This window comes from Mya arenaria, chromosome 17, assembly GCF_026914265.1.
Source record: "Mya arenaria isolate MELC-2E11 chromosome 17, ASM2691426v1".
NCBI classification, from domain to species: domain Eukaryota; kingdom Metazoa; phylum Mollusca; class Bivalvia; order Myida; family Myidae; genus Mya; species Mya arenaria.
In genome coordinates, this window is record NC_069138.1 from 47745818 (window position 1) to 47772760 (window position 26943).

General features: G+C 33.6%; 2 protein-coding genes across 2 annotated transcripts; one reads left to right on the forward strand and one right to left on the reverse strand.

Annotated features, from left to right (window-relative positions):
- The first annotated feature begins 2871 nt into the window (after nt 1-2871).
- LOC128223035 (uncharacterized) lies at nt 2872-17445 on the forward strand. The gene is made up of 6 exons (XM_052932276.1): nt 2872-4003; nt 9725-9861; nt 10464-10607; nt 10832-10933; nt 12734-12832; nt 13590-17445. The coding sequence occupies exons 1-6, from the start codon at nt 2902-2904 to the stop codon at nt 13710-13712; spliced, it is 1707 nt and encodes a 568-aa protein (XP_052788236.1). The 5' UTR covers nt 2872-2901; the 3' UTR covers nt 13713-17445.
- Nucleotides 17446-20360: 2915 nt separating this feature from the next.
- Nucleotides 20361-24512, reverse strand: LOC128224470 (uncharacterized). The gene is made up of 3 exons (XM_052934313.1): nt 24364-24512; nt 21995-22110; nt 20361-21510 (listed from the first exon to the last, which is right to left on the reverse strand). The coding sequence occupies exons 1-3, from the start codon at nt 24491-24493 to the stop codon at nt 21244-21246; spliced, it is 513 nt and encodes a 170-aa protein (XP_052790273.1). The 5' UTR covers nt 24494-24512; the 3' UTR covers nt 20361-21243.
- Nucleotides 24513-26943: the final 2431 nt, after the last annotated feature.

The window sequence follows — 26943 nt, forward strand, 5'->3', positions numbered from 1 at the left end:
CAATCGTTGGTGCTCCGTAACCCAATTTGCCAGTCGTCTCGTTTGATATTCGCCGTACATGAACTTTAAATATATATAATATCAGCTTAAATATAACCTTTTTTGGAGGGAAATTAGTAGAAACTGGACTAAAGTTACTGCGTGTTACCTGTTATAGCGTTAATTGTATGTTCTTCCTATTGGCTTATTGACTATCGTCTTTGGAACAAACCAAAATAAGGTATGAAGAAAAATAACTATGAGGTAACACACACACATACATGTACGTTAAATATTCCAAAAAATGCGCCATTAATGGGTTAGGTCTAGGTAAGGTATTCCCTCCTGGGCGGCAGTGTTTTTTTGTGCAAAAATCGGCAATAAAAGGCTCAAAATCAACCACAAGTTTGTAATTGCCACAATTTCGAAACATAAACAAAATATTTTCCTGCGGTTTGCATGTTTATGTATTCGTTTATAGATACTTACGGTAGCATGGCTCGTGTCATTTTCAGAAACAGATTAAACCTGAAAGGGATTTCAAGCCCCTTTTCTGCATTTATTGATGTTGAAATCAACATATAAAGAGAAAAATAGCATCACATGAAAATATGGTGGATATTTAAAAACTGGTCATTGTGAAGTCAATATTTTGGAACCAAAAGGGTTGAAAACTCGTTGTTTAGGATTTTGTTATGCCGAAAAATATCTTTGATGCATCTGGGACAGTCATTTCAAAAGGGTATAAACTTCAATGTGCACTGTGCATGTGCTTATAAATTATAACATGCATCTAAGTAAATCTGAATATCGCCATTTAATTGTGTTCCTTATATATATAATTACTGTCCTCAGAAATGTAGAAACACATTTTTTTTAAAACATTGACCTACTTCTAAGAAGATAAGGGTATTGTGCATTTGTATTAGTAAGAGTAATAGCAGAGACGCATTAACAGTTGAATTATTATTACTAGTAACATTAAAACGGAAATAATAGTTGTTGTTGGTGTACAGATAAGAAAATAGTATCCTTAAAACAAGGACTTTTCAATTAATAGCTACGTGGCAACATATTCCCAAGTTAAAAACAGCGCCGCAAAACATTTATAATTTTATATCTTTACACAAACCATTTTTGTTGTTGTGGACATTAGTTAAAGCTAAATGAGATTAACGTACGTAATATAACACTGTTCATATATCAAGTTTAAATCTATATTGTCCCCAATTACGATCAAGATGAAGTTAAATAAAAGGCCTAGTCTAAGCCTTCTATAAGTGACCCTTGCCCCCCCCAAAAAAAAAAAAAAAACTAACTAAAAAACAACGTGTATTTGTACACAACCTCTGTTAATTGATCTTAATCTTATTGCCTAATTGTCTTGTCAGATCTCCAATCTGAGTATCCTGCTGTGCAATTTTCGATATTTTATTATAAAAATGGACCCTAACTGGCCCTGAGCCAATAAACGAATACATCGGAAATTGGTCCCTACTGTGACACCAGTGTGATTAACAGGAGATGCACAGCAGGGGATTATCATGCCAAAAATTCCTTAAACTAGGCCTTTAAGATCAATATTCTACTTAACTCAGCATTCTATGTGTGGGAGGACTGTTTCTATTTCCCCTCTCGCCCCCATTCATCATTCACCTAAGAAAAATAGCTCGGAGGGATGCTAAACTGTTTGTTTGACGATTCTTGAATACTGATGTACACGTTAGAAAATCAGAGAAGCTCTTACCAGATGTACATCCTGTCTGTGCACTTTTGCCGTCAGCCTAACGGGACTAATGCTCTCGCTGGGTTCAAATCCGATGGATGAATTTCCCGGTGGCGTCGTTGAATAAACGTACCCGGTCTAAAAAGGCCCGACCCAGAAAGGCCTTCTTTGAAATCAAAGAAACCGATGGGGTCTTCACACATACGTTGAGTTATTTTTAGAAAAAAAACATGTTTAACTACAGCTGAGAGCTTAACCTTGTCTTGCAACACCAAACAACAGCGTTGAGAAACTTTGATGAAAGAGCCAAAAAAATATCGAGGATATAATTAAATACCCCGTTACGATGAACTGATGGTAAAGGCGACATAGACAAAATGATATAGGTACTTTGAATTATAAGATGACATCTCCAAAATATGTTTAAGGCTGTGAATGATATTCTGTTCGTTTAAAACTATATGAACAAATACATCATATTATACTTATATCGCTTTATTATATAATTATGCAGTGTGATAATTGGAGAAATTGGTAGGGGCAACTTCTGTGATTTTTTAAATTATCATTTCATTTGATAACACTGTGTACTCACATGCTATAAACCAATGATATCACGATGAAGAAGATATTGCAACAAGAGACAACTATTGAATGACAACCTCTGCATTAATATATGGTGTTACAGATAGACAAATAGTGGTACCAACAGTTAACAATGTAATTATTCTTTTCTAATTATTGTTATATTTGACTTCATCAAACAGCTGATATTATTTATATGGAAGAACACTAACATAATGTGTTATTAGGGGGATGTGACTGTGTATGAGATTGGTACAAACACATCTAGTAATTTTTAACCTGCATATCTAGTAATATTTTCGTCTTATCCTTTTTAGGCATTCGGAGCTCCTCGGCCATTTTATCGAAAACAAAATGGCCGAGGAGTTCCGAATGCCGTTCACCTAGACTGGTACCCTCATTCTCTTTTCTTCAAAAAGATTTTTACCAAAAAGTAACGAAGGGTACCTGTCTAGGTTCACCCACTAATGGTGCACCAATCAGAGACAGTCTTTTGTCAAATCGACCAATTGACTAGCTTGTTTCATTTTAATGAAGTGAAACCGGAAGTTAGTTCATTCACAAAGTGGACGATGAAGTGATCAGTTTGTTTACATTGTGCAACGTCGAAAATGTCAACCGCACATGTGCAAGAAGCCGCTAGAGCGGTGGATGGTTTGCCAAAACAGTTTGTAACGTCCCTAAGAATATTATTTGACATTTTGGATGAAGAACAGACGGGCTATGTGCGTCTGCGAGACATTGAAACTCGTTGGCACGAAGAAGGGGTGAAAGGTTTACCTTGTGGCGTTATAGACGCATTAAGAAGAGTGGCACCGAAAAATGGCAAGCTTACATTTGAAAACTTTGTTGTTGGTCTTAAACAGTCCTTGTTGAGGAACAATGGTGCTGTACTGTCGTCCGCATCATTGGCAGCAAAACAGAGAGATTCGAGAGATTCGCAACAGAATTCTAGTAGTGTTAAAAATAAACATGTTAATGCACCTAGCAGTACAAGCAAGCAGCCCCAATACAGGAAGGTAGAAAAAGAAGACTATGCCTCAAAGAACTATGCAAATATGGCAAACTACATGAATATTGAAAGGCCAGCAGCAACTAGTGCACCTGTGACATTAAAAAGTAACGCACATGTTGTTCAGAGGAGTCAGCCTAAAATGGGAACAAATTCTCAGATTACCGCTGCAAATACTGCTACGGTCAGGCCAAATAATGTTTTGCAGTCACAGAATATAGAGTTAAGAAATAAAATTTATAATCGTGAACAAATGCAACATGCATCAGTTGTAAATATGCGGAATAGAAATGATTATGCCTATCCACATGATCTTGACATGCATCATTCAAATAAAAGACATAGTGATGATATGAGCAGTTATCACAAAAGAGAAGTATCAAAAATTAGCCAAAGGCCCCATAGTGCTCATCCTGAAAATCAGCGTCCAAGGGAAGTTCATTTTCAAAGAAGTCCCACAGATTTCCCAGCTGGGCGACCAGACAGGCCACCTCCATATCGATGGGCGAAAGAGTCTGAAAATAACTCCCCTCCTGCGTTACCTCCAAAAACCATGAAGGGGAAAACAATGAGAGAGCTACAAAACTGGCATCAGGACAATAAAGTTGTGCCTAATGTAATGACTAATGGCCATATGCATACTGCGCAGAGTGATTCCAATTTGATGCAAAAGAGCCGGACAGTGGGAAATGATATCTATGGTGGGTGTGAACTTTCTCTTTGCTTAAATTAACTCTCAGGCTTCAGTCATGCAAGGCTTTTAGCTCTCAGGCTTCAGTCATGCAAGGCTTTTTACTCTCAGGCTTCAGTCATGCAAGGCTTTTTACATCTGTTGAGATGCACAACAATGAGGAAGTAAGTGCACATCATCATGTATATACATGTGTGTGACAGGCCTTGACAAAAACACTCACATTTTAGAGTGAATATCCAGGTTGTGCCTGTAGAAATCTTAATCACACTCATCCGCTCGTGCGATTTACATTCTCCTGATTCTTATAGTAATGCTACATATTTTCTAAAATAAAATGATTGCGATAAACATTATAATTAAAAATAAAATTCATGTAGGCAGTCAAATCAAAACCGGAAATGCAACCTGATGATGGGCAAGTAATTAAGCATATTTTGTTTATTAAATGTAAATGGTCAAAAGCGGAGACTGTTTAATTGATTGTATGTTGTAGATAATTCTGCAGGGTTGGAAGAAAACAAATGATTAATTATTTATTGTTAAATTAATTAATTACTATGAAACTAATTATTAAAATGTTTTAAATAATCATAAATAATTTTAAACCAGTTATAGACGGTCTGGTTTCAGACTTCTTCATTAAGGAATCTCGCAGAAGTAAGTGGCCAGGACTTTGTAAGAGAACACTGTTACAAGAATCAAGCAGATCAAAGTTGATCGTCTTTGATAGTAAATTCAAGTGGCTGCGAAACTTTGTTTAAAAACTTTGTTGAAAATGTTGGGCAAGTAGTTTTTGTGCAGGGCGAGTAAATCAGATTCACTCACCCTGCACTAGAGTGTATGATCCGACCAGGACATGTATTTATAATCTTTTAAGGGCCTTATATATATATATAGTTTTTCATAGATAAATTTAAAATATATATGAAATTATACAATAATGCAAGAATACGAATAAACTAACATATGAACTCAATGTATATATAAGTAACAGACTGCACAAATTGCTATGTGCACCTGTCGGGGTTTGAACCCACGACCTCTCGCTCTGCAGGCGGATACTCGACCACGTCTCTATAAAAGCTAGCTCTATAGCGAGACAGTATAAGTGCCGCTATATACATCGTATACCCGGTTACACTTTCCCCCTCCATTTTGAAATTCGTCCTTGAATTTCGGACACTAAGGTCAATTCGCAATAACCTTGAGGCATATCGTATAACACGGGTCCCTTGTTGGGCGCCAAATGTAACCGACTGCACAAATTGCTATGTGCACCTGTCGGGGTTCGAACCCATGACCTCTCGCTCTGCAGGCGGATACTCTACCGCGTCGCTATAAAAGCTAGCTCTATAGCGAGACAGTATAAGTGCCGCTATATACATCGTATACCCGGTTACATATACATCCATCATCAGCAACCATGGTTCTTAATTCCATTATATTTCATAAATACCGTGGGACAATTGACTGACAAATTCTTATTTTGATAAATATGCATGAGGCAGGGGTGACAAGTCTTTTTCCAATGAATTCACATGTTACAATTAAATATTCTTCAATAACTCTGTAGTGTCAGTAGTCTCAATGGCCGAGTGGTCATTACTGATGTCAAAAAATATTGTATTGAAAAGGCTCAATTCTGTCTTTCGTTAGAATATTTTTCTATGGGAAAGCATCTGGTACATTTGGGAGCCAATGAAACCGCCTCATTAATTATTCATGATTATGAGATTTTCTTAGCCAAATCGCCTACGTTACACAACAAATCATAGTAGCATAGAAGAGTATCGAGGGTATCCGAAGATGATATACATCACAAATGTGATAATCTGGTATTTTCATAGATAACTTATTTACAATTTACTTTACCACATTCATAATTCTAGTTAAAACATGTTGCGTGAAATCTTAATTGTTATTAAGAAGGGCCGAGCTGTCATATATTATAGCGTGTGTTCATGAGGCTTGGAAGCATGGCAAAAGTGCACTTGTTAAGGAATAAGCACTGTACTTGAAGGCTGGTTTACACACTTTCATTGACTAAAAGTCAAGGTTAAAATCTAATTAAATATAAACTTTATATACATAATGTACAAAGGGACCCATGAATTTCAAAAGACCTGAATTTTCCTTATTATTGTAACTCATTATTTAAACTGTTTAGATTAAACTTAAAATATAATCAAGGACATTGATTGACTTGATCCTAAAAAAACAACAGGTAATAGTTGTTTTAGACCAATCTATTTTGTTCTCTTATCAGCTAATTTCAACATAGACTCAAGTTCTAATATGACTTTAGAAAGTTACATAATGATAAATATTCGGATTATCATGCTAATCAGTTTCCACAAAGTGAAAGATGGTATTACATTCTTCTTGTGCATACGCTTTTTATTTTAATTGAATATATAAGAAAATTACATGATTTTGAAGAAACCTATTTTAAAAAGTTTTTTATTGGAAAAACAACAACAGTATTGAGCGTTTTATGCAGATTTGCACACATGCCCATTTGATTCATATAGCAGGTTGTGTTCAGGTTTGATTGGATAAAACTGTGAAATACCAAAGAAAAATATTGATTTAGCACATGTTTCTTTCTGTGGCTACGAAAAAGCAATGAAAATGCTATTAAACAGCTGTTTATGGCTACCTAGCTTTCTTTCAATGTGTGAGTTAATACATTAAACTGCACTGTTGGAAACAATTTATGTACAGACCTTTAGAGCTAACAGACCCAAGATTTTAATTATTCAGCAGGTTCTTAACCATTCAACAATTCTTTAAGAACATAAAAATGCTTTTAAGACTCAGGCTGTTTTATGTTTGCATTTTGAGGTTTTGTTATTTTATTCTAATTAGCCTGCTGTGACATACTCCGATGATTAGCTATAACATATAGTTTAATTAACCCCAATGCCTCATTATAAAGACCCTTTTAATTGTTTTGTACCATTGTTGATCAATCTTCAGCCAATCTTCTTTGTTCAGTTAGGATTGGCAGTGTGTAAAGATCTTTGTCTTTTAAATCTTTAAATCTATTGATAGTCATCAACAAATTGCCAGAGTTCAATATTTGAGTGTTTCTTTTTTAATGTTAACTCGGAACATTTCCTGTTACAATGCAAATTACTTGTAATATTATTATCATATTGTTTGAATATTACTTCATTAATTCATACAGATCATACGATTAAAGAAACAAGGTTTTGATTAGCACTTACACTAAAAAAGCAATGGTTGTTTGGTAATATGAACAAAGTTAAAGAACAAAGATATATATATATATATATATATATATATATATATATATATATACACACAGATATAAATACATAGACAACAAATTAGAATGTCTTAGATCTTATTTGGGAATAAACAGTAAAAAAAATGGGAAGAAATAAGTTAAATGAGGTCAAATTTCAAATGTTTAAATTCAAACTAGATATAGCGGTTCCCTTGATCTGAAAGGTACGGAAGCTTTAAATTAATGATCTGTGTGACATGCATGCTTGATAAACATCTTTACTGAAATTATAATGCAAAAGGCATCAAAGTCTTCGCTTTTTTGACTTCATTTGATAACATTCAGGCAGTTTCTGTGTTTAAATGGTAAAGATGATGTCTTCCACCCCTGTGGTAAAACTGTTACTCGTGATGAATGCAACCTTTTTATAGTTCATTAGATTGTTTGAATAAGAAATGAAATTACTGGATGATAAAAAAGACTATTAAAATGTTTTGGTAACTAAATATCAGCGTAATTATGAAATCCTTGGAATACTTCTTTTCAAAATTTGGTTTAAGTAATGAAATTAATGCAAATTTGTATAGACGAATATAAATAAAACAAGTTTTATTTTTTCATTGGCTGCATTTAAAGTTGTATTTTATCTGTTGATATAACTTTCCTTGCATATTATGAAATTAAACATTTTTGAAATCTTTATATAAATTGTATGATTTTTTAGCTTTACTACAAAAAATACATTTATTGACTTACACCAATAATTATGTCAATACTTGAGTTTCTTTGGCATTGAAAACAATTTTCAAATCGAGCAGAAACGCAGTACTTTTGAGAAATAACATTTTTAAATCTATATTTTTGAAATGCAATATAGAAGCTTAAATTTAGTTACAAAACTTCACAGATATTGAATTACAGGTGTTATATTTAAATATTCACGTTATTATGCTGTTAAATATTCACGTTATTATGCTGCCTACTATTACATAATAGCTGGTTATCCGCTACGCTGGGGCAATAAAGCCATAATTTACCGCTTTAAGGAGTTTTTCTCTGCTTTCAGTGTTTGATTTCAGACGGCAGTTTATCCATGACCAAAATCTTTATGTACTCATGAGGTGTAAAATTGAAAACATTAGATAGCGAAATAGCGCTGGTTGACACCATTTTTATGGTATCAGCGTATCAGTAAATCATAATTGCTTCTATAGTTAAACTTAAGAGTCATTCTGTCTGTCCTTGTGTTTGATCTTTGAGTGAAATATTTTAAAAATGAGTTATATTCACCATTAGTCAGCATCTGTCAGTAGGGCCTAAAAAAAATAATTGTTTGGTTAGGGTTACATCCTTTTCAAAAATAGGTAGGGTAAGTAGGCTTTTTATTTTTTTTTATTTATTTTTTTTATTAGGCTTTATATAAGAATGTCATTTTCATCATTGGAGAATGGTGTTAAAGTTATCTTCTATATAAGCAATTAAGGTTTTAAACTACATATTGAAAAGCAAAAAAAAAAAGATTTTTTTTTTTTTAGTTTTTCATATTTTTTTTCAAACTGACTATAAAAACGTTAGGGTCGGCGCCTATTCCGTAGGTAGGGTCGGGTAACCGGAACCAAATGTATTTTTTTTTTAGGCCTAGTTGATAACCTGTTCATTTTTTTTCTGTGTAATAATTTTAATTGGTCATTAAACTTAAATTTGAAAGTTTGTTTGTAGATATATGAGCCAGAGGTAGCTTTTGCTTAATAAATGAGGTAGCATCTTGTTTAATTAATAAGTAAACATATTTCTTTTTGCTAAATAAGTGAGTTAGCATTTTGCTGAATTGAAAAATTAGCATCTTGCTTAAAAAAATTAGGACATTGAAGGTAGCATTTTACCTACAGTAATAAAATTAGTGAGTTGAATGTTTTTTCTACTGAAGCTTATTAAATCCCTGGTAAGGATGATAAAGCATGTGCGTTGGGTTAATATAAACACCACTTAAATTGTTTCAGAGTTATATTTTGTCCAGTGTCATATGACGGTAGTATTCTTCAAATCTGGTCTTCTACATTTGTTAAATCATCAGAAAGTCATTCTTGAATTTTAATCAGGTGAATCAGTAGATTTAAACAGAGGCTGGGTCAGTAGACAAACAATAATTTTGAACACTGGGCCTGTTCAGGTTTGTGGTAAGGTGGTCACTTGAGATTTTGTCAGGCCTGACCACTTATAATTTGATTAATGCATATTAACAAAGTTTGTTAAACATAAACCTATACATTTATCATTTGCCATACACAAATAGTTTGGATAGTACAACCCAAAATAAAAAGTATTAATTCATTTTCTGTATATTTTTCTAATTTATCATTGAAAGCACATGCAGCTCACTGTGACTTGACCTAAACACTATGTTTCTGAATTGTGTTAAGAATGCTTAGGTCAGAAAGTGTATTTATTACAGTTTTCAGTGATTTTGCTTTCCAGTGAACATAGAAGAGATTCGTCGCCAGGCAGCAAGCCAGAAGCAGCCTTTGGTTGCCAGGGAGACCGGCGGAGGGAAAAAACCACGGCGACAAAACTCCCGCAGACACACACTGTCCAGTGGTATCGACTATAATGTGGTAGGTGGAAGATTGATTACCAGTTTTCTATCAGTGATTTATTTGAACAATTTAAAGAAAACAACAGCAACGACAACAACAATTACCTTTATTGCATAGACGATCAAAATATCGCAACAGCAAATGATTGCTACAATTTAAATAATCATGTGAGGGTCCAAAACAAACACGCACTGCTGAGACATACATAAACTTATTAACTACATTTCATAAACACGTGGTATTGTAAATCCTCGACGGGAACAGAGGGAATTACTTTTATAAAGGCTAAAATATAATTATTCTTAAGTATTAATTAAAGGCGTCATTCAGGTGTTACGTTTTTAAATATATTGAAAATAAATCAGTACCATATTTGCGTTATTATCAGATACAGATTTGCAACATGATTATCTTATTACTTTATGTAAATTTTACTTCATTCTTTTCAAACTTTTAGACTTACATGTATAAAAAAGCATGGCTACAGGGTATTTGACACAATCAAACCTGTAAATGTGTATTTTGTTGAATTTCATATCACTTTCTGGACAGTGAGTGAGTGAGTGAAAGCATAAAAATTGTAATAGTTATTTTATAATTATTGCATATTCTAAATGCAGATCCGGCGTATGAAGCAGCTAGAGCAGGAGCGGGATGTTCTGATACAGGGTTTGGATGTTGTAGAACGAGCGCGTGACTGGTACCTTTCACAGATTTCCACAGTTGCAGAGCGCCAGGCATTTGCAGAGAAAACTTCATGCAGTGTATGTAAATTTCAGCAACTGACTGAAAAATTCTGTTTACCGGTATCCATCTCTTATACCCCAGTATGGCAATTGTACCTAGTATTTTCTTAAACTACATTAACAACTGAACTTGATTTTTATGAAAAAAATCATTGTCTAATGTTTTAGTTAATGGATGACTTACTGAACAGTTCCACAACTAGGAATGTTATTTAATGATTATCATAATTTTCTCTTTGCAGGACGGGAGTCTACAAAGTCACCAGGAGCGGATGGACTTTGTTCGCAGTCGGATCAATGATGTAAATCTGAATCTCAAATCCCTCATGGAAACCACAGAATCAGTAAGTGATTGTTATTACAACCATGCATCTCATGTTTTATCTGCCATAAAGTTTACTCTTTGAAATTGCATTTTTATGCCCCCCGAAGGTTGGCATATTAAAATTGCACCGTCTGCTGTCCGTCCGTCCGTCTGTGAGTCCGGCTCAATAACTCGTGTCCGGGCTGTAACTTTCTCTTGTATGGACAGATTTTAAAATAACTTGCAACATGTGTTTGACATACCAAGATGACATGTCGTGTGCAAGACCTGTGTTTCTACCTCTAAGGTCAAGGTCACACTTAGGTGTCGATTGACAATGAAATGCTGCATATAAGGACATAGAGTATAGGTTGTCGTGTCCAGGCTGTAACTTTCCCTTGTGTCGACATATTTTAAAATAACTTGCCACATGTGTTTGACATACCAGGACAACGTGTCGCGTGCAAGATCCGTGTCCCTACCTCTAAGGTCAAGGTCACACTTAGTGTTTATTCACAATGGAATGCTGCATATAAGGACATAGAGTATAGGTTTGTGTCTGGGCTGTAACTTTCCCTTGTATGGTCATATTTTAAAATAACTTGCCACATGTGTTCGACATACTGAGACAACATGTCGCGTGCAAGACCCGTGTCCCTACCTCTAAGGTCAAGGTCAAACTTAGGTGTTTATTCACAATGGAATGCTGCATATAAGGACATAGAGTATAGGTTATTGTGTCCGGGCTGTAACTTTCTCTTGTATGGACATATTTTAAAATAACTTGCCACATGTGTTTGACCTACCAAGATGACGTGTCGCATGCAAGACCCGTGTCCCTACCTCTAAAGTCAAGACCACACTTGGGAGTTTATTTACAATGGAACGCTGCATATATAAGGACATAGAGTATAGGTTGTCGTGTCCGGGCTGTAACTTTCTCTTGTATGGACAGATTTTAAAATAACTTACCACATGTGTTCGACATACCATGACGACATGTCGCGTGCAAGACCTGTGTCCCTACATCTAAGGTCAAGGTCACACTTAGGTGTTTATTCACAATGGAATGCTGCATATAAGGACATAGAGTATCGAATGTCGTGTCTGGGCGGTAACTTTTTCTTGTATGGACATAGTTTAAAATAACTTGCCACATGTGTTCGACATATCAAGACGACGTGTCGCCTGCAAGATCCATATCACAATGGAATGCTGAATATGAGGTCATAAGAGTGTAGGTTGTCAAGTATGGGTGGTATTTTTTTGTGTTCAGAGGCAATTTAAAATAACTTGACATATATGTGTATTTGACATGTAAAGGCAAGATCAACTTTTTATGTACTGACCTTGTTCATAGGTCAATGTCACATTCGGGGGCATTCATCACTTACTGTGACAGCTCTTGTTCTAAACAATGAAAGGATAATCAGTCTGTCTTTCAATAAGGTAGAAAAGACATAATTTGGAGAAAGCTGTCAAAGAACCGTAACATAACGTGCCTGTAATCAAAACCGCTGAAGCAAATATAAGATTCGTAGTTGTAAATGTTTTGGATGAGCTATACATGTATGTTGAAAATTATCGATTTCATCTCCTCTGATCAAATTCAGGCTGACATGAGTGGATGAAGTGTAAAGCTGAGGATTTGTTTAAAGCATATTTTCTTATTACGATGAATGACATTTAAAACATAACTCAATTGAAAAAAGAAACACAGCCAAGCCCCAGTTAAAAAGAGGCAAGGCAGGTTTTGTACTGAGGGTGGCTTAGAGCCCTTTTTATGTTCTTTATTGTCTTATATAAGTCTCAATCTGATATGTTATCATTCTTGTTACAGGGTTTTCCAGCTCACATGAATCTCGCTATCAGCAGTCCTGGTTTCTATGACGACAACTCCCTGAGGTGGCTGAAAGACCAGAACAAACAGCTAACACATGTATGAACATATCAATGCTTATTTTGTGAGCTGCACTGACATTTAGTACATGTTCTTTTCAAAGAAAACACTTATACCATTGATACTATAATTTGTCACCTAAATGCAGGAACTCAATATCTGCATCTATTTATCTATTTATATATGCACTTATTGAGTTCTTGATCAAAGGTGACGTATAATTGTTGTCTGCTTTCATATGGTGCTTTGGATGTTATTGTTGGTATTCATATAAATCTAAAAGTGTATATGAATCTTGAACGAAAAACATACATGTTTGCAATTATAACTAAATATACATGTTTACACATGGAAAGTAAGAAGTTTGCTAAGAAATGTTTTTGTTGAGGGCAGACTCTAGTAACTATATGAATAAATAAAATGTTTTACTACCTAAAAAGTCTTGCATCAATGACAATCGCTGAGTAGTTATTGTAGCAGATTCTGGGTGAGAGGGTCACAGGTTTGATCTCCACTCGGAGCCTTGTCACCAAGGAAAGGTCAATGGTTCTTATTCACAGATTTAATACTGTACATATATTTGTTGCTAAAAAGCTCTACAGAGTTTATGATACATGTTCATCTATGATTGTTGTGACAAAAAATAAAGCTTACCTATGCTTAAATACTTTTTGCAGGCACCGCATGATATCATGTGTTTGCCCCCAATGATAGACTTCTTATCACAAAGAACACTTGATTGTCACAAAAGTTAATGGTGTTATTGAAAACTTTATCTTCGATCTTTATTCCACAGGAGGTCGGACACAAGAGTGAAAAGATAACACAGCTAGAGCAAGAGAAGGCCAGTCTAATACGGGACCTGTTTGAGGCACGTGTTAAACACAAGACGAATTATGATGATACCACCTTCATGTGAAATATGGAGACAACTTTAGCTGAAGCTTTGAAAAGAAATGAAATTAAAAGGTGCACATAAAACACACGACCAGCTATGACATTTTGATTCCTGCGTCATGTGAAACATTGAGGCAGGGTGGTTGTAGATATACATGTGCATCATGTCTGGTTTTGGAGTCTTTCATATTTTGAATTTATTCTTCTATCATTCAATAGGTAGGGCTTATTTCGAATCACACACAAATATTATCAATGAACATAAATGTTATTTAAATTTAGTATGAAGATCCCTTTGGACTATTTCTGAGTTGATGATCGATTATGGTTGTCCATTTAGATTTAAATTTTTGACATTTTTCTGATTATCCAACAAAAATAAACATAAATGCTATTTAATTCAGTATGAAAATGCCATTTGGATTAATGAATTAGATGGTAGATTATGGTTGTCCAATTGGTATCAATTTTGGATTTTGGAATTTGTCCAATTATCCAACAGTGGATATAACCTTCGAGTGAAACATAGATTCAACAGCATAATATAGACAATGAAGTTCTCAAATCAGAGGGATCACTTAGCTGTGTGTTGAATCTTCCTACATGAGAACACCATCAGCTGTTAAAGAAGTATTCATGGGAAAAACAACAGTATTTAAACAACAGCAGTATTGGCGGGAGAATATTGTGTAAAAATGGTCTTGCATTTATGTACAAACATGTTGCTTATAAAAAAAAAAAAATATTTTTAATATCGTCTTTGTATTTTATACATGTATTGGCTTTATAATGTTTGTGTATTGGTGACTTAAGGCTTTTATTATAAGTTGGCGCAAATACTTATTGTAAACTTTTGTGTAAGACACAATTTTTTCTTCTGAATGCATAAAAATTAAATGCAATTTTTCTTTCTTTAAAATATGTTACCGTAAACATGCAAGAATCGTCTGTTGATAATTTTTCAAAATTCAAAAAATGAATTTTAAAGGAACTTTTGTGGTAACTTAAAGTTTGACGTTTACAATTTGATTGTTTATGAGAAGATTTAATTTTATTTTGCTTGTTTGTTTTATGTCAATTACTTTGTGATAATAGTTTTATTGTTTGCAGTGATCTGACTTTTATATTTGTACATAATATATACATGTTTTTATTCAAATGTATAACATTTGTGTTAATATTTGCAGAAAGAGTCTTAACTCTTAAAAGCCGTAATTATATGCAATAAAAGAAGTAAGAGTTATAAGAAATATGCATGAAATGGCCATTATGAGTATCAATATAAATGTGAATAAAACAAAAGGCTTTAATATGTTGATAATTAATTGTATTATAAATTGCTTCTGTCCAAATGATAAAACAGAAATAACGCATATTTTGTATATTGTACGTATCGATAAACTCACAAAAAACTGTATTTTTTGCCTAAATTTCAATGCTTGTTTAGGACTTATTTTGAGCATATGGATACAACATAAATCCTTTTGCTGGCTTTACATATCTATTATATGACATAAACTGCAACGAAAAGGTTAACAATGCTGGCTGTCACTGTTGATTATTGATCTCATGATGAAAATATTATGTTGAAAAAATATTGTATAGTTTCAGTAAATCTTCATTTATTTTATGGTTGTGAAAGGTGTCATATTAACTTAATAATATGCTGAGTGATTCTCGTTAGCAATATGTTGCATGCGAGTGTGGTTTTGTGTTCTGGTGAACCCGTAGAAAACCCTTTTGTCAGGTTGTGTGACCACCAACCAAACTCACATGATACCAGGCCTGTAATCGAACCTTGGGGAAGTGCAGTGTACTTGATTAACCATTGCTCTTTCTGGACAAGCTTAGGATATTTTTGATTGGAGGTATTTGTTTTTGTTCTGTTCAACGAAGTCAAGGTACATGTTCATGATATATTGTAGATGTTTTGTTCATGTAATTACATGTTGGATAAAAATTTGGTGCAACAGTTTTGCCTTAATCTTATCTACTAATTTACCGTAAGTTTCTTGATATAAATAGTAGGCTAGTTGAATATTTTGAAATTGATCTGGATGCATTGTTTTATTGGTCAGTGGGTTAACATGTACAGTCAAAACTGGCTATGTCAAACTCTCTTATGTCTTTGTTTTGGTCACGTCAAACTTTCATTTTTTGTATAGTCATACAGTTTTTGTATTTCGTTTAAATCAAATGTTTGTTATCTCAAAGTATTTCCCGAGGTGCCAAAGACTTTGACATAGTGAGTTTTGACTGTCAGAACATTCAGGTGGATTGTACCACTGTGTATTCGATAACTACTGTATGCATATTAGCTGCTATAAAACAGCCATGCTCTAGTTTCTCAAAAACAAGCTTAAGTATCTCATTTCATTGTCAGAGCCAAATTTAACTTGATTTTGCAAATTTCAAAATAGTTGATCATGTTTATTGTAAAGATAATGTATTTGAATGTCTCAAAACTTTTTTAAATTGAGAATGACACATGAATTATACCAAAACAAAAAAAGTGTTCTGAGCTTGGTCCTGTTATAGGGCACTTCAGACTGTTAGAGATATTGGGGTAATGTATATGTGCCAGCCTTATTGATCTCACAAAAGAATAACTTAGATCTGTTTCAAGTTACCCTGTGTGTAGTTTGTGACAGATGTTACGTGTGCTATTGATAGAATGTGACATGTTGTAATCCTGTTAAATATTGACACACGTCTTTTTGATGGCTGTATTAGCAATGCTGCTTTTGTCTCTAGCAGAATCTTGCATTAGGAGAAAACACATTGATCTCTGATATTTTTTTATTAGCTATACTGGTTTATGAAGAAAAAAAACTGAGATATTTTCATACCCTAGGTGCCATTGTCATCATGGTGCAAAAGCTTTAACCTTGGTCTTAACTCTCAAAAAATTGTTCAAAAATAAAATTGATACACATGTTGCCAGAGATAGTATACACATGTACAACAAGGACTATAACTCTTACTGTAAAAGTCGTTGAGTGATTCCCCTTTTTAGACTTAAAATCTGCAGGTTATATCAAGGCTTAAGTGTCTTTATTTTCTTAACCATCTATGCATTTGTATTGACCATGTTATTCTTCTTTACATTATTATACAAACATTTCCACATATTTTTTTTTGTAAAAAAATACTGCTGTTATAGTATGTACCTTATTCAGATGTCTATCATGTTAATTACAACATAATTGTTGCATAAAATATAATTATATATTTTTATCTTGTACATATATTTTACAAGTGTTTTAAAGTTCAGGATAAATCCTGAAACCAGGATTGAGAGGTTTAAACTTCAGGCTTTTGTACTGTTGTCAAGATTGTTTTTTTGCTCATACTCAAACAGACCCCCAGCTATTTTTCAGGATTGACAATTATCAACTGTTAGAACCCCTGATGTAATATATTTTTTCAATTATCTCTATTTTTTTAAAGAAAATAGTTTAGAGTTTGTAAACAGTCGTACTGTTTGTTGTTGTGTTCTGAATATAGATATTTTCTTGCCAGTTTGAACAAATTTTAACAAAATGAATGAAATCTCAAATGATTATAATCATTATTATTATATTGATATTACTGAAATTTGTAAATGTTTAAAATTGTGTAAACTGTAACGATGTCATTATCATTAGTATTTATACATACATCACGTTATCATAACGTCACATATGTTTGGCGTTTTACATAAAATATTGGATATACAGTTAAAAGCTGGATCTAAATAAATGTTTGAAATTTTAGTGTCGATCTTTTCTTCACTGTACAGAGAGATTTACAGCATGTTCATGATGTAGCATCATCGTTGTCATAGCAATTGGCTATGTGCAAATCCTTTTATGTTCACCATTGCTTAAAACATCAAAGATATTTACGTGAGGCTTGGTATGTAAACATAATTTATTCACATATCTTGTGTAATGCCCATGGCCGACTGGGAAAAATGGCCGAGCATAGGCATGAATAAGAATGCTAACTAATTAAACTAAATAATGATTCTGTTTAACTGAATAATATGTAACAAAGTCAGCCTAAAAAGTAAATTTTACACTTTCCCAGTATATTTTTTTTTATGTTTAGAGAAATCATGACTTCCCTATTGCATGACCAAGGGCTAAGAATATCATTGTTTATTATGTCTCCCCCATTCATGGGGAGACCTATTGTTTTTGCCCTGTCCGTCAGTCTTGCACGCAGGAACTTCATACTTGGTATGCAAGTTGGTCATGACATGTAGATGACCCCTATTGATTTTGTGATCAGTCCTTCAGTCAGTCAGTCAGTCCGTCATTTTGTACGTCAAAATTTGCTTCCACTCAATAAATAAAGAACGCTTGCACCCAGGAACTTCATACTTGGTATGCTAGTTGGTCATGACTAGTAGATGACCCCTATTGATTTTGAGATCAGTAGGTCAAAGGTCAAGGTCACCACGAAATGTGAAGAAACTGTTACTAAAGAACGCTTGCACCCAGGAATTTCATACTTGGTATCATACAAAATCAATAGGGGTCATTTACATGACCAACTTGCATACCGTATGCAAGTTGGTCATGTAAATGACCCCTATTGATTTTGTGATCAGCAGGTCAAAGGTCAAGGTCACGATGACCTTGAGCTGAAAAATGGTTTCCGATCAATATTTGAATAACGCTTGAGCCCAGGAACTTCATACAATACAAACTTTGTTTACATTTTCCATGATTAATCAACACTTTCTTCTCTTCCTCATAAAGTATATAATTTTATATATATAATTTAAACATGTATATAAACTAAAGTATATGGCACCATTCAAACTATTGACTTGTTAAAGTTGGGCGCAAAATCTGTAATACTCATTAATGACTTCACATTTGGTACCAGACCAAGTACCAGTTTGAATATAAGCACACTTTGATACTGCTTTTAATATAACATATTGTTGGTACATGGTTTGAAATAGGAAGGAATAACCAATTGTTACAGTTTTCCAACTTTATTCCTTCCATGGTTTGCCTCCTAGTGGTGGTGCCGGGCATCACAATATCTGTACATTCACTAGTTTCAAAATTTGTCCACATGTCAAATTTCACATCCCTTTCATCCATCATCATTTTATTTGTTAAGCTGCAAGCCTGACTATTTCTTGTGGGGCTAGAGTTATGCTTACGATGAATATTGATGTAGCTGATGGACTTACTTATGGTGCAATGGGGACTATAACATCTGCTATCACGCAAAATACACCTCTAGGACTACCTGAGGCAATTTGTGTCTTTTCAAAAAGAAAGAGTTGGACTTAATTCACGGAAGTGTCTAAAACTTCCACAACATGCACGTAGCTCATCAACTGTTATAGTGCCTCAAACTAAAGTAATTCAGAGGAAACCCTTCCAGATTACAACACATCAGTTTCCTTTAATGCTTGCATGGGCAGCAAAACGTCCACTACAACACTTCGCAAATCAGCTTGCCAAACTCCTACATAAGACTCACAGTGAAAGAGCTATTATTGTTGGTGATTTTAATATTGACCTCCATAAAACATCTAATTCTGACTTGAACACATGCTTGTGCAATTACTCACAGATCATCCAACAGCCTACAACTGCAGAGGACCCTTCTAGATCATATAATATATTTAAAATGTGAACTGCAAAGAATCTGGTGTAATTCCAATACATTACAGCTTCCATGACATCACATATGCAGTCGTCAGCTTTCCACAAAACCATCAGTGATGATTGCATACTCCAGATTAAATTAAACAAAATGGTACTTCTTACATCCATCTGTCACATTAAGTCTTAATATTCATAGATCACTGATCTGATGCAATAGATGCTCACTATTTAATATGGGTGAATAAACCAAATTTCACTGTTGGTTTGTCTCCAGTCCAAAATTACAAATTTCATGTCCATCATTTATTTTTTCTCAGCTACGACCACACAATAGGGGAGACTAGCGCTTTTTCAAAAAAGCAATCTACCGGTAGTTTCAATATTGCGCTCTGATTGAATTAGCGCAGATGTATACCATGGGTAAATAAATTAACATTTATCAGCTAATCTTTTATACACATATATTGTTGAAAGCTTTCATACATGTTAGCAATGAATACTCAGATTTAGAAGAACTTGTAATGAATAATTATTTTAAACGTAGTTTAAAGTAATGATCACATTTTGTGTGGGTTCACGCTGTATGAACGCATGATAGCACGCTAACACACTTAGAATTTGCTCTTGTTAAATCCCTGTTGGAGCCAACCTGGCACAAAGCCAGGGTTTGTGCCTTGCATTTTGCATTGTTGACTTCTCTAATGCCTTACACCTTATCAATGAAACTTGAATCACACATTACTAATTACTAATCAAGATATTGTACAAAACCGTATCTATACTATTTGGAATTGCTTCTACTCTAGCTTGACATCACAATATTAGAACCTGGGTTTCAGTCTCCCATTTCTTGACCATTCAATATTTTTTACACATTTAAAGGATAATTTTGATTCTTGGATCCAACCCTTTTGTGTCGGAGAAATATGGTTGTCATTCTGACTGCCTTGTTAGTTGCCTACAAAAATGTTATTTTGTCCGATCCAAAACCAGTAGGCCTTGTTCAGTATTCTTCCAAAGAATAAGCTGGAGCAAAAACAACAGCATGCATATGTTTTCTTCTACTTTAATTTCCTGATATAAGCGAAAGACAATAATTTCTCTGGGTTAAATACCAGTGTACATTTTGTAAAAATGGCAACAAAATAATAATTGTAATGACTACTGGATAGATACAAATTAATTACTATTTGTAATTTAATTAGAACTTCTACAAATTTCAACATACAGCCATGAATATTTTGTGTAAATTTTGAGACAATATTAGATAAAGTTCTAATCAGATAAATATGAGAATATTACAAAATAAAAGTAATACATATAATTAGAAAATATACTCGGTCTTGAAAATCAGCTTGAATATTGACATAATTACTTAGGCTGAACTTTCACACTGTCAATAAAACAAGAATTAAAAAAAAATCTTAATTAATCTTTTAGACTTTGGCACTCTAAATTTCCAGGATAGGAGAATGTTTTGTTTGTTCTAAGAAAATTAAATAATAATAATGTTTAAACACTGCTCTGACCTTTAATGTTAAGTCTCAACCAGCAGAATGCACTAAACAGTATATATAACAGAAACACATTAATTTTAATATCAAAATAAACCAGAATGCCTGGTTATTATATATCTACGTACAATACTAATTGGCTGAAGGTTAATGGATATTGACAAAAATAGAAAAACTATCTGATTGGGCTTCATCAGCTCTTCCAATCTCTGGCAATAGTCAGCATTGGGCTTCATCAGCTCTTCCGATCTCTGGCAATAGTCAGCATTTCTTGCAAAACTGCCTTTGTACAATCAGTTTACCGGCCCAGTTATATGCATTGGTCCCACTCTGAATTTGTTGCCACTGTCATCTTGAATACAGAACAATTATTACTGAACATTATTACTGAACACAATCTAACTACAAGTACTTTTTTTTCTCAATTTGACTTAGCGTCAGAATCACATTGTGCATCTTGAACACAATCATCAGTAGTTGTAGTAATTTCTGATCCTTTATCACCAGCCCCTGAGTTGGTGACGCTGTTTACTTTTACATTGTCTTTAGCACATGGCACTTCTACTCCATCCACTTTATCAGATTCCACTGAAGCATCTGCTTGCTCATAGGTTGTTTCTTGTGGGTCTATATCCAATCTTGCTGCTGCCTGAGAAACACTCAATTCTTCATGAATTTCTCTCCTTGCCTTTTGAATGAAATATATTTATTACAATTTACAAAATGTAAGGTTTTGCTATTTAGTTGATTATTTTATTAGATTTTTTTCCAAATTATAGTTTCAAGATAAATGTTTACATTTATAAACAGAATTTTTACTGTATTTCATGAACATGTATAAAACTTAGAACATATAATTGCCTGGCAGATCGAAAAAACACACAAAAATATCAGATATTTAGCTGACATATTATTATATAATTTTGAGATTTAAGGGACTCCCACACAAATGTAATGTTAGTGACACAAGACCTTTGTTCCTGAAAAATGAGTTCAGATGAGTGATCTTAATAAAAAAAATTATGAACAAATGACAGTTATTTATCATGGAAAAGGTTAAGTGGTAATTAGTGGTAATTCTGCCAAGCATAGCTTCATTGACACATAGGGTACATCTCTAACAATTTTATTTTATTTCAGGTTTTTAACAATCACTACAGTACTATACTCACTTGTTTGCTGGAAGCAAGAAGTTCATCCAGTTGGGAACTGAGGCTGTCATTTTGTGCCTCCAACTTGTCCATCCAGCTGTCAATTTCATTGAGGGTTGTGTCCAGGTTCTCATACTCTGTAAGTCAGATGGATCAAATGTTAAAGGGGCTATACACCGTATGATGTATACGATAATGAGACTACATCGTACGGAACAGTTGGTACGGAAGATATCCAACCTCAAGTGAGAGTTAGTGCCCCTTGAATTAAATATGCCATTTGTAACGAATCATTGTACAAGCCAGCAGCTAAATTAAACGGGGCTTCAAACATTAAATCATAGGTATATGTAAGGGCCTAGAATTGTACTTCTTGCTACATCTTTAGATATTGATATATTATGTGTATACTATGCAATATCCGATCTAGTCAATTCTGCAATGTAAACAATTCAAGGCTTTCAATGTGTTGACTGATTTTCTGTATTTTGTATTTCAGACGTTGTTCATTGTGATGATTAAATACTACAAATAGAACAAGTTCTTATTTATGAACAACGTCTATGATTTAATGTTTGAAGCCCCGTTTAATTTAGCTGCTGGCTTGTACAATGATTCGTTACAAATGGCATATTTAATTCAAGGGGCACTAACTCTCACTTGAGGTTGGATATCTTCCGTACCAACTGTTCCGTACGATGTAGTCTCCTTATCGTATATGATGAAATAGCGAAAAAAAGAAAAGAAAATTGTTGAAAATTGACCTAAACCTGGTATTGATGAGTACAATGCATCGAAACTAACTAAATGAAGTACCACATAGTTTACAATTTAATTATTTTTCGCAGTTTTTTCATATTTTTCCATCAAAAAAGATTACTAGGTATGTATACCTAGTAGAATTCAGTCTTATGCATGATTGGCTAGTCAATGTTATCACATGATATTACTTAGTTAGGTACAACTATTAGCCATGTAGCACAGTGGATACAACACTGGTGCTACAGTGGATACAACACTGAACTGCAATTTTGGCGACACCTGTTGGAACCCCTGGTCTCTGACTCGATTTTTTTTTTACATTTTGATATTTTTTTACAAATATGATATCAAAGAATAAAACATTATTAAGTAATTGTCCTGAGGTTCGTTACAGAAAACACTTTTTTTGGTGCCAATCTGGTGTGTAGTCCCTTTAAGGTAAAGCTAATTTAGCAGTAAATTGATGATCAAGCAAAATAAAAAAAAATAGTTAAGGGGACAGATAACTTAATATATATGCATGACAGGATTACGGACCTTGTGCACTGCACTTCCTCTCAATGCCATCTTTCTATATACCAAGTTTTATTTCAATCACATCAGCTGTTTTGAAGTTATGGCCCGGACAAGCACCAATTATGAAAAAATAGTGAAGGGTTGATAATTTAATAAATATGCATTATAGAATTATAAATGGTTCTTGTGGACTGCACTAAGTCTCTAAGCCTCTCAATGCCATTTATATATATTCCAAGTTTTATTTCAATCACATCAATAGTTTTGAAGTTATTCTCTGGACAAGAGCGTGACAGAAGGACAAAGCGGCAACTCTATGTTCTCCCTTTGGGGAGCATAAAAACTATCCATGTCCACTGGGACCGTCCAATGACTACTTCTACAGTACAGTCCTGTGTTCTCTTCCGAGACAAGCTACATGAATTAGCTTATTTGGGCTCTAAAATATCTTAATTATTTGGATGAGCTTTACCATTTTTTCTTTGCCGATTTGTCTAGTTTTTCTTTATTTTTATTTTTGAACTACTTTCTTTGTAGAGTAACAAGTTTTGATTGGTTAATATTGTTGTTTTTATTTTTCGCGCGAACTCAAATTTTCTTCATGGTTTTTTCTTTACATATCTTCATTCTGTATTTGGTTTAAAGGTGGATCACATCGTTAATTTGAGAAGAATTATAAAATTTTCCCTCCCTCCCATCCCTTTTTTCTTTTTTCTTCATAAATGCAGGTTTGAATTTTATTTTATTTTTTTACTATGTGATTTATACATCAATTGTGTTATGATTAATATTATAAAATCATTACATGTTTGATTTAGATTGTGTTTGCGCGATTTATGTGACTTAGCATGTTTAAGTTTGTATGTAATATGTTTGTCGCATGATATTATTTTTGTTTCACATTTAGTTTTGCTTGCTTCAGTTATGTTTATCAATGTTGCTTGATATCAATTTGTGTGATATTTACTGTTTGCTTGCTAAATGTTTTGTGATCCTGTATGCCTAAATCTTGAATAATATTTCTATTAATCTGTCAGACTTGTTTTCCTTTATCTTATAAGTGATTACACATAATTACACCCAGAAAATTTAATTATGTTAGATGTATCTACCGTTGGTATATGCATGAACAATTGTCTCCAGATTAACTTGACCGTTATTTAAATTTAACAGAAAATCTTGACTTTGGTCGTTAAAATTGTCCGAATTGTCATCACTATCTTGTCCTTGTCCTTCTGCCATTTTGTTATCATGTGACCGGTATAAGAAAGCTCACCATCCATCGGTGCGAGGTGATACAGAAAACGTGAAATCCACTCAGAACTCAGTTATTTTAATTAATAATTTATTTTTTTTTGTATACATATTAGAAAGTGCCTCATGAAGGGTTTATATTTCAAATTTTATTGAAATTGGTCAAAAAATAAAGAAGTTAGAGCAATTTTTCATTTTTTTCCAAAAATAGATCGGAAATCGAGGTGAAATCCAGATTCCGATAGGTGAAATCCACTCATAACTCATTAATTTTAATAAATAATTTTCTGTTTTTGTATAATTATTAGAAAGTGCCTCATAAAGGGTTTATATTTCAAATTTTATTGAAATTGGTCAAAAAATGAAGAAGTTAGAGTAATTTTTCGAAAATAGATCGGAAATCGAGGTGAAATCCAGTTTTCGAGAAGTGAAATCCACTCCTAACTCAGTTTTATTAATTAGTAATTTTTATTTTTTGTATACATTTTGGAAAGTGCCTAATGAAGAGCTTACATTTCAAATTTTATTGAAATATATCAATAAATGAAGAAGTTAGAGCAATTTTTCGGAAATCGAAATGAAATCCACATTTTGACAAGTGAAATCCACTTTTTCAGACGTGAAATCCACTTTTTCAGACGTGAAATCCACTTTTTCAGACGTGAAATCCACTCATAACTCATTGATTTTTAACAAATTAATTTTTTTGTTGAACAAATAATTGATAAGGCTTTATCATGTGTTTATATTTCAAAAATTATTCAAATTGATCCAAAAATAAGAAAGTTGTAGACCTATTTTGAAAAAAAGATCGGAAATCGAAGTGAAATCCACATTTTGACAAGTGAAATCCACTTTTTCAGACGTGAAATCCACTCATAACTCATTTATTTTTAACAAATTATTTTTTTTGTTGAACAAATAATTGAAAAGGCATTATCATCGGTTTATATTTAAAATTTAAATGGAATTGGCCCAAAAATGAAAAAGTTAGATAAATATGTTGAAAATAGATCTGAAAGCTAAGTGAAATCCACATTTTGACAAGTGAAATCCAATATTTGGTAAAGAAATCTACTAAGTGTAAAGAAATAAATTCTTTCAAGTATCTTAATATTTATACAGTAGTAGTTTGTGTCCGATGATTATATTTTAATGTTGTTTTTTTGTTTTATTTACTTACATTAGTATCATTTAATCCGTTTTAGTCGTGATATCTTATATAACATTAGATCTAATATCTGAATCAGTTGAGATGCAATATTTTGGCTTGTTTTTTTCTGTAAGTAACCACTACCCAATATATTAGTTCTATAATATCGTTTAATAATTACTCTTGTCTTTGATCTATATCTGTCAAAGACGAGGATCACGACTCTCACGTGCCGTTACTTTCGCGCCTTTCGCACTTAGCGGTTAAGGTGATACATCAAATATCCGAGAAAGTTGACATAACATACTCGGCGGTAATATTAAAGAAGTTTAGTACAATGGCAGTAATTATTTTATGCCGAAAAAGAATTTGAGAAGATATGGTAAGTATAAAATGTATCAGAAATGGCAATTGTCATTGCTATGTTTTTATTTTTTATGCTATGAACATGTAGTGTTGGATATACGTATTATTTGATATTTAAACGGATAATTAATTGTTTCTGTGTATTTTGTGTTATTATATTTGGATATTTAAAAGGATAATTAATTGTTTCTGTATATTTCTGCTGTATTTGTTCATAAAATGGGAACCTTTCCGTGTAGTGTCTGCCTTGAGGCATGTGCACTTGACTCAATTTATTGTGATAATTGTAAGTTGTGGTGCCATCGTACATGTTGTCAAATGGGCAAGCTTGAGCTTAAGTCTTGGGACCAACGTCATCTCAAATTGGTGGGTTTTCAGAGATTGTCCACATTCAGGCACTCAGTACTGTGTTAAAATCGCCGATCAGGTCTCTCTACCCACCTTTGCGGGATATGCAAATGACAAACGCATTGACTGGAAATGTGGTAGGTCGGTCTGTATCGGCAAAGAAAAAAGCGGTATGTGAGCTGATGTGGTCATCAATGAAAACCCCCAGTTTATCTAAGATACCACTATTCAATCATATTGTACCACTTGTTTCCATCAAATTACTTGTCACGCTACAGGATGAGAGTGTTGATGAACGTGATTTGAAAAATGTTGATGGTGTTGTTGATGATGGTGTTTGTGATGATGCATACGATGTTGGTGGTGATGATGATGCTGTTGTTGATGTTGATGATGATGAATGTGATGTTGGAGGTGGTGGTGATGATGATGATGGTAATGATATAAATGATGATGAAAATGGTGATGTTGAAGGTGGTGGTGATGATGATGATGGTAATGATGTAAATGATAATGAAAATGGTGATGATGATGGTGGTGATGGTGATGTTGTTGGTGATGATGATGATGA

What these genes read in the sequence shown, in the direction of transcription:
- LOC128223035 (XM_052932276.1), top strand. Translation starts at nt 2,902, where the DNA reads ATGTCAACCGCACATGTGCAAGAAGCCGCTAGAGCGGTGGATGGTTTG. An exon ending in AGTGGGAAATGATATCTATG is followed by an intron (nt 4,004 to 9,724) that starts GTGGGTGTGAAC and finishes TTTGCTTTCCAG; the next exon opens with TGAACATAGAAGAGATTCGT. An exon ending in GTGGTATCGACTATAATGTG is followed by an intron (nt 9,862 to 10,463) that starts GTAGGTGGAAGA and finishes TTCTAAATGCAG; the next exon opens with ATCCGGCGTATGAAGCAGCT.
- LOC128224470 (XM_052934313.1), bottom strand. Translation starts at nt 24,493, where the DNA reads ATGGCAGAAGGACAAGGACAAGATAGTGATGACAATTCGGACAATTTT. An exon ending in TGTTCATGCATATACCAACG is followed by an intron (nt 22,111 to 24,363) that starts GTAGATACATCT and finishes TCTGACTTACAG; the next exon opens with AGTATGAGAACCTGGACACA. An exon ending in TTCTTGCTTCCAGCAAACAA is followed by an intron (nt 21,511 to 21,994) that starts GTGAGTATAGTA and finishes TTCATTCAAAAG; the next exon opens with GCAAGGAGAGAAATTCATGA.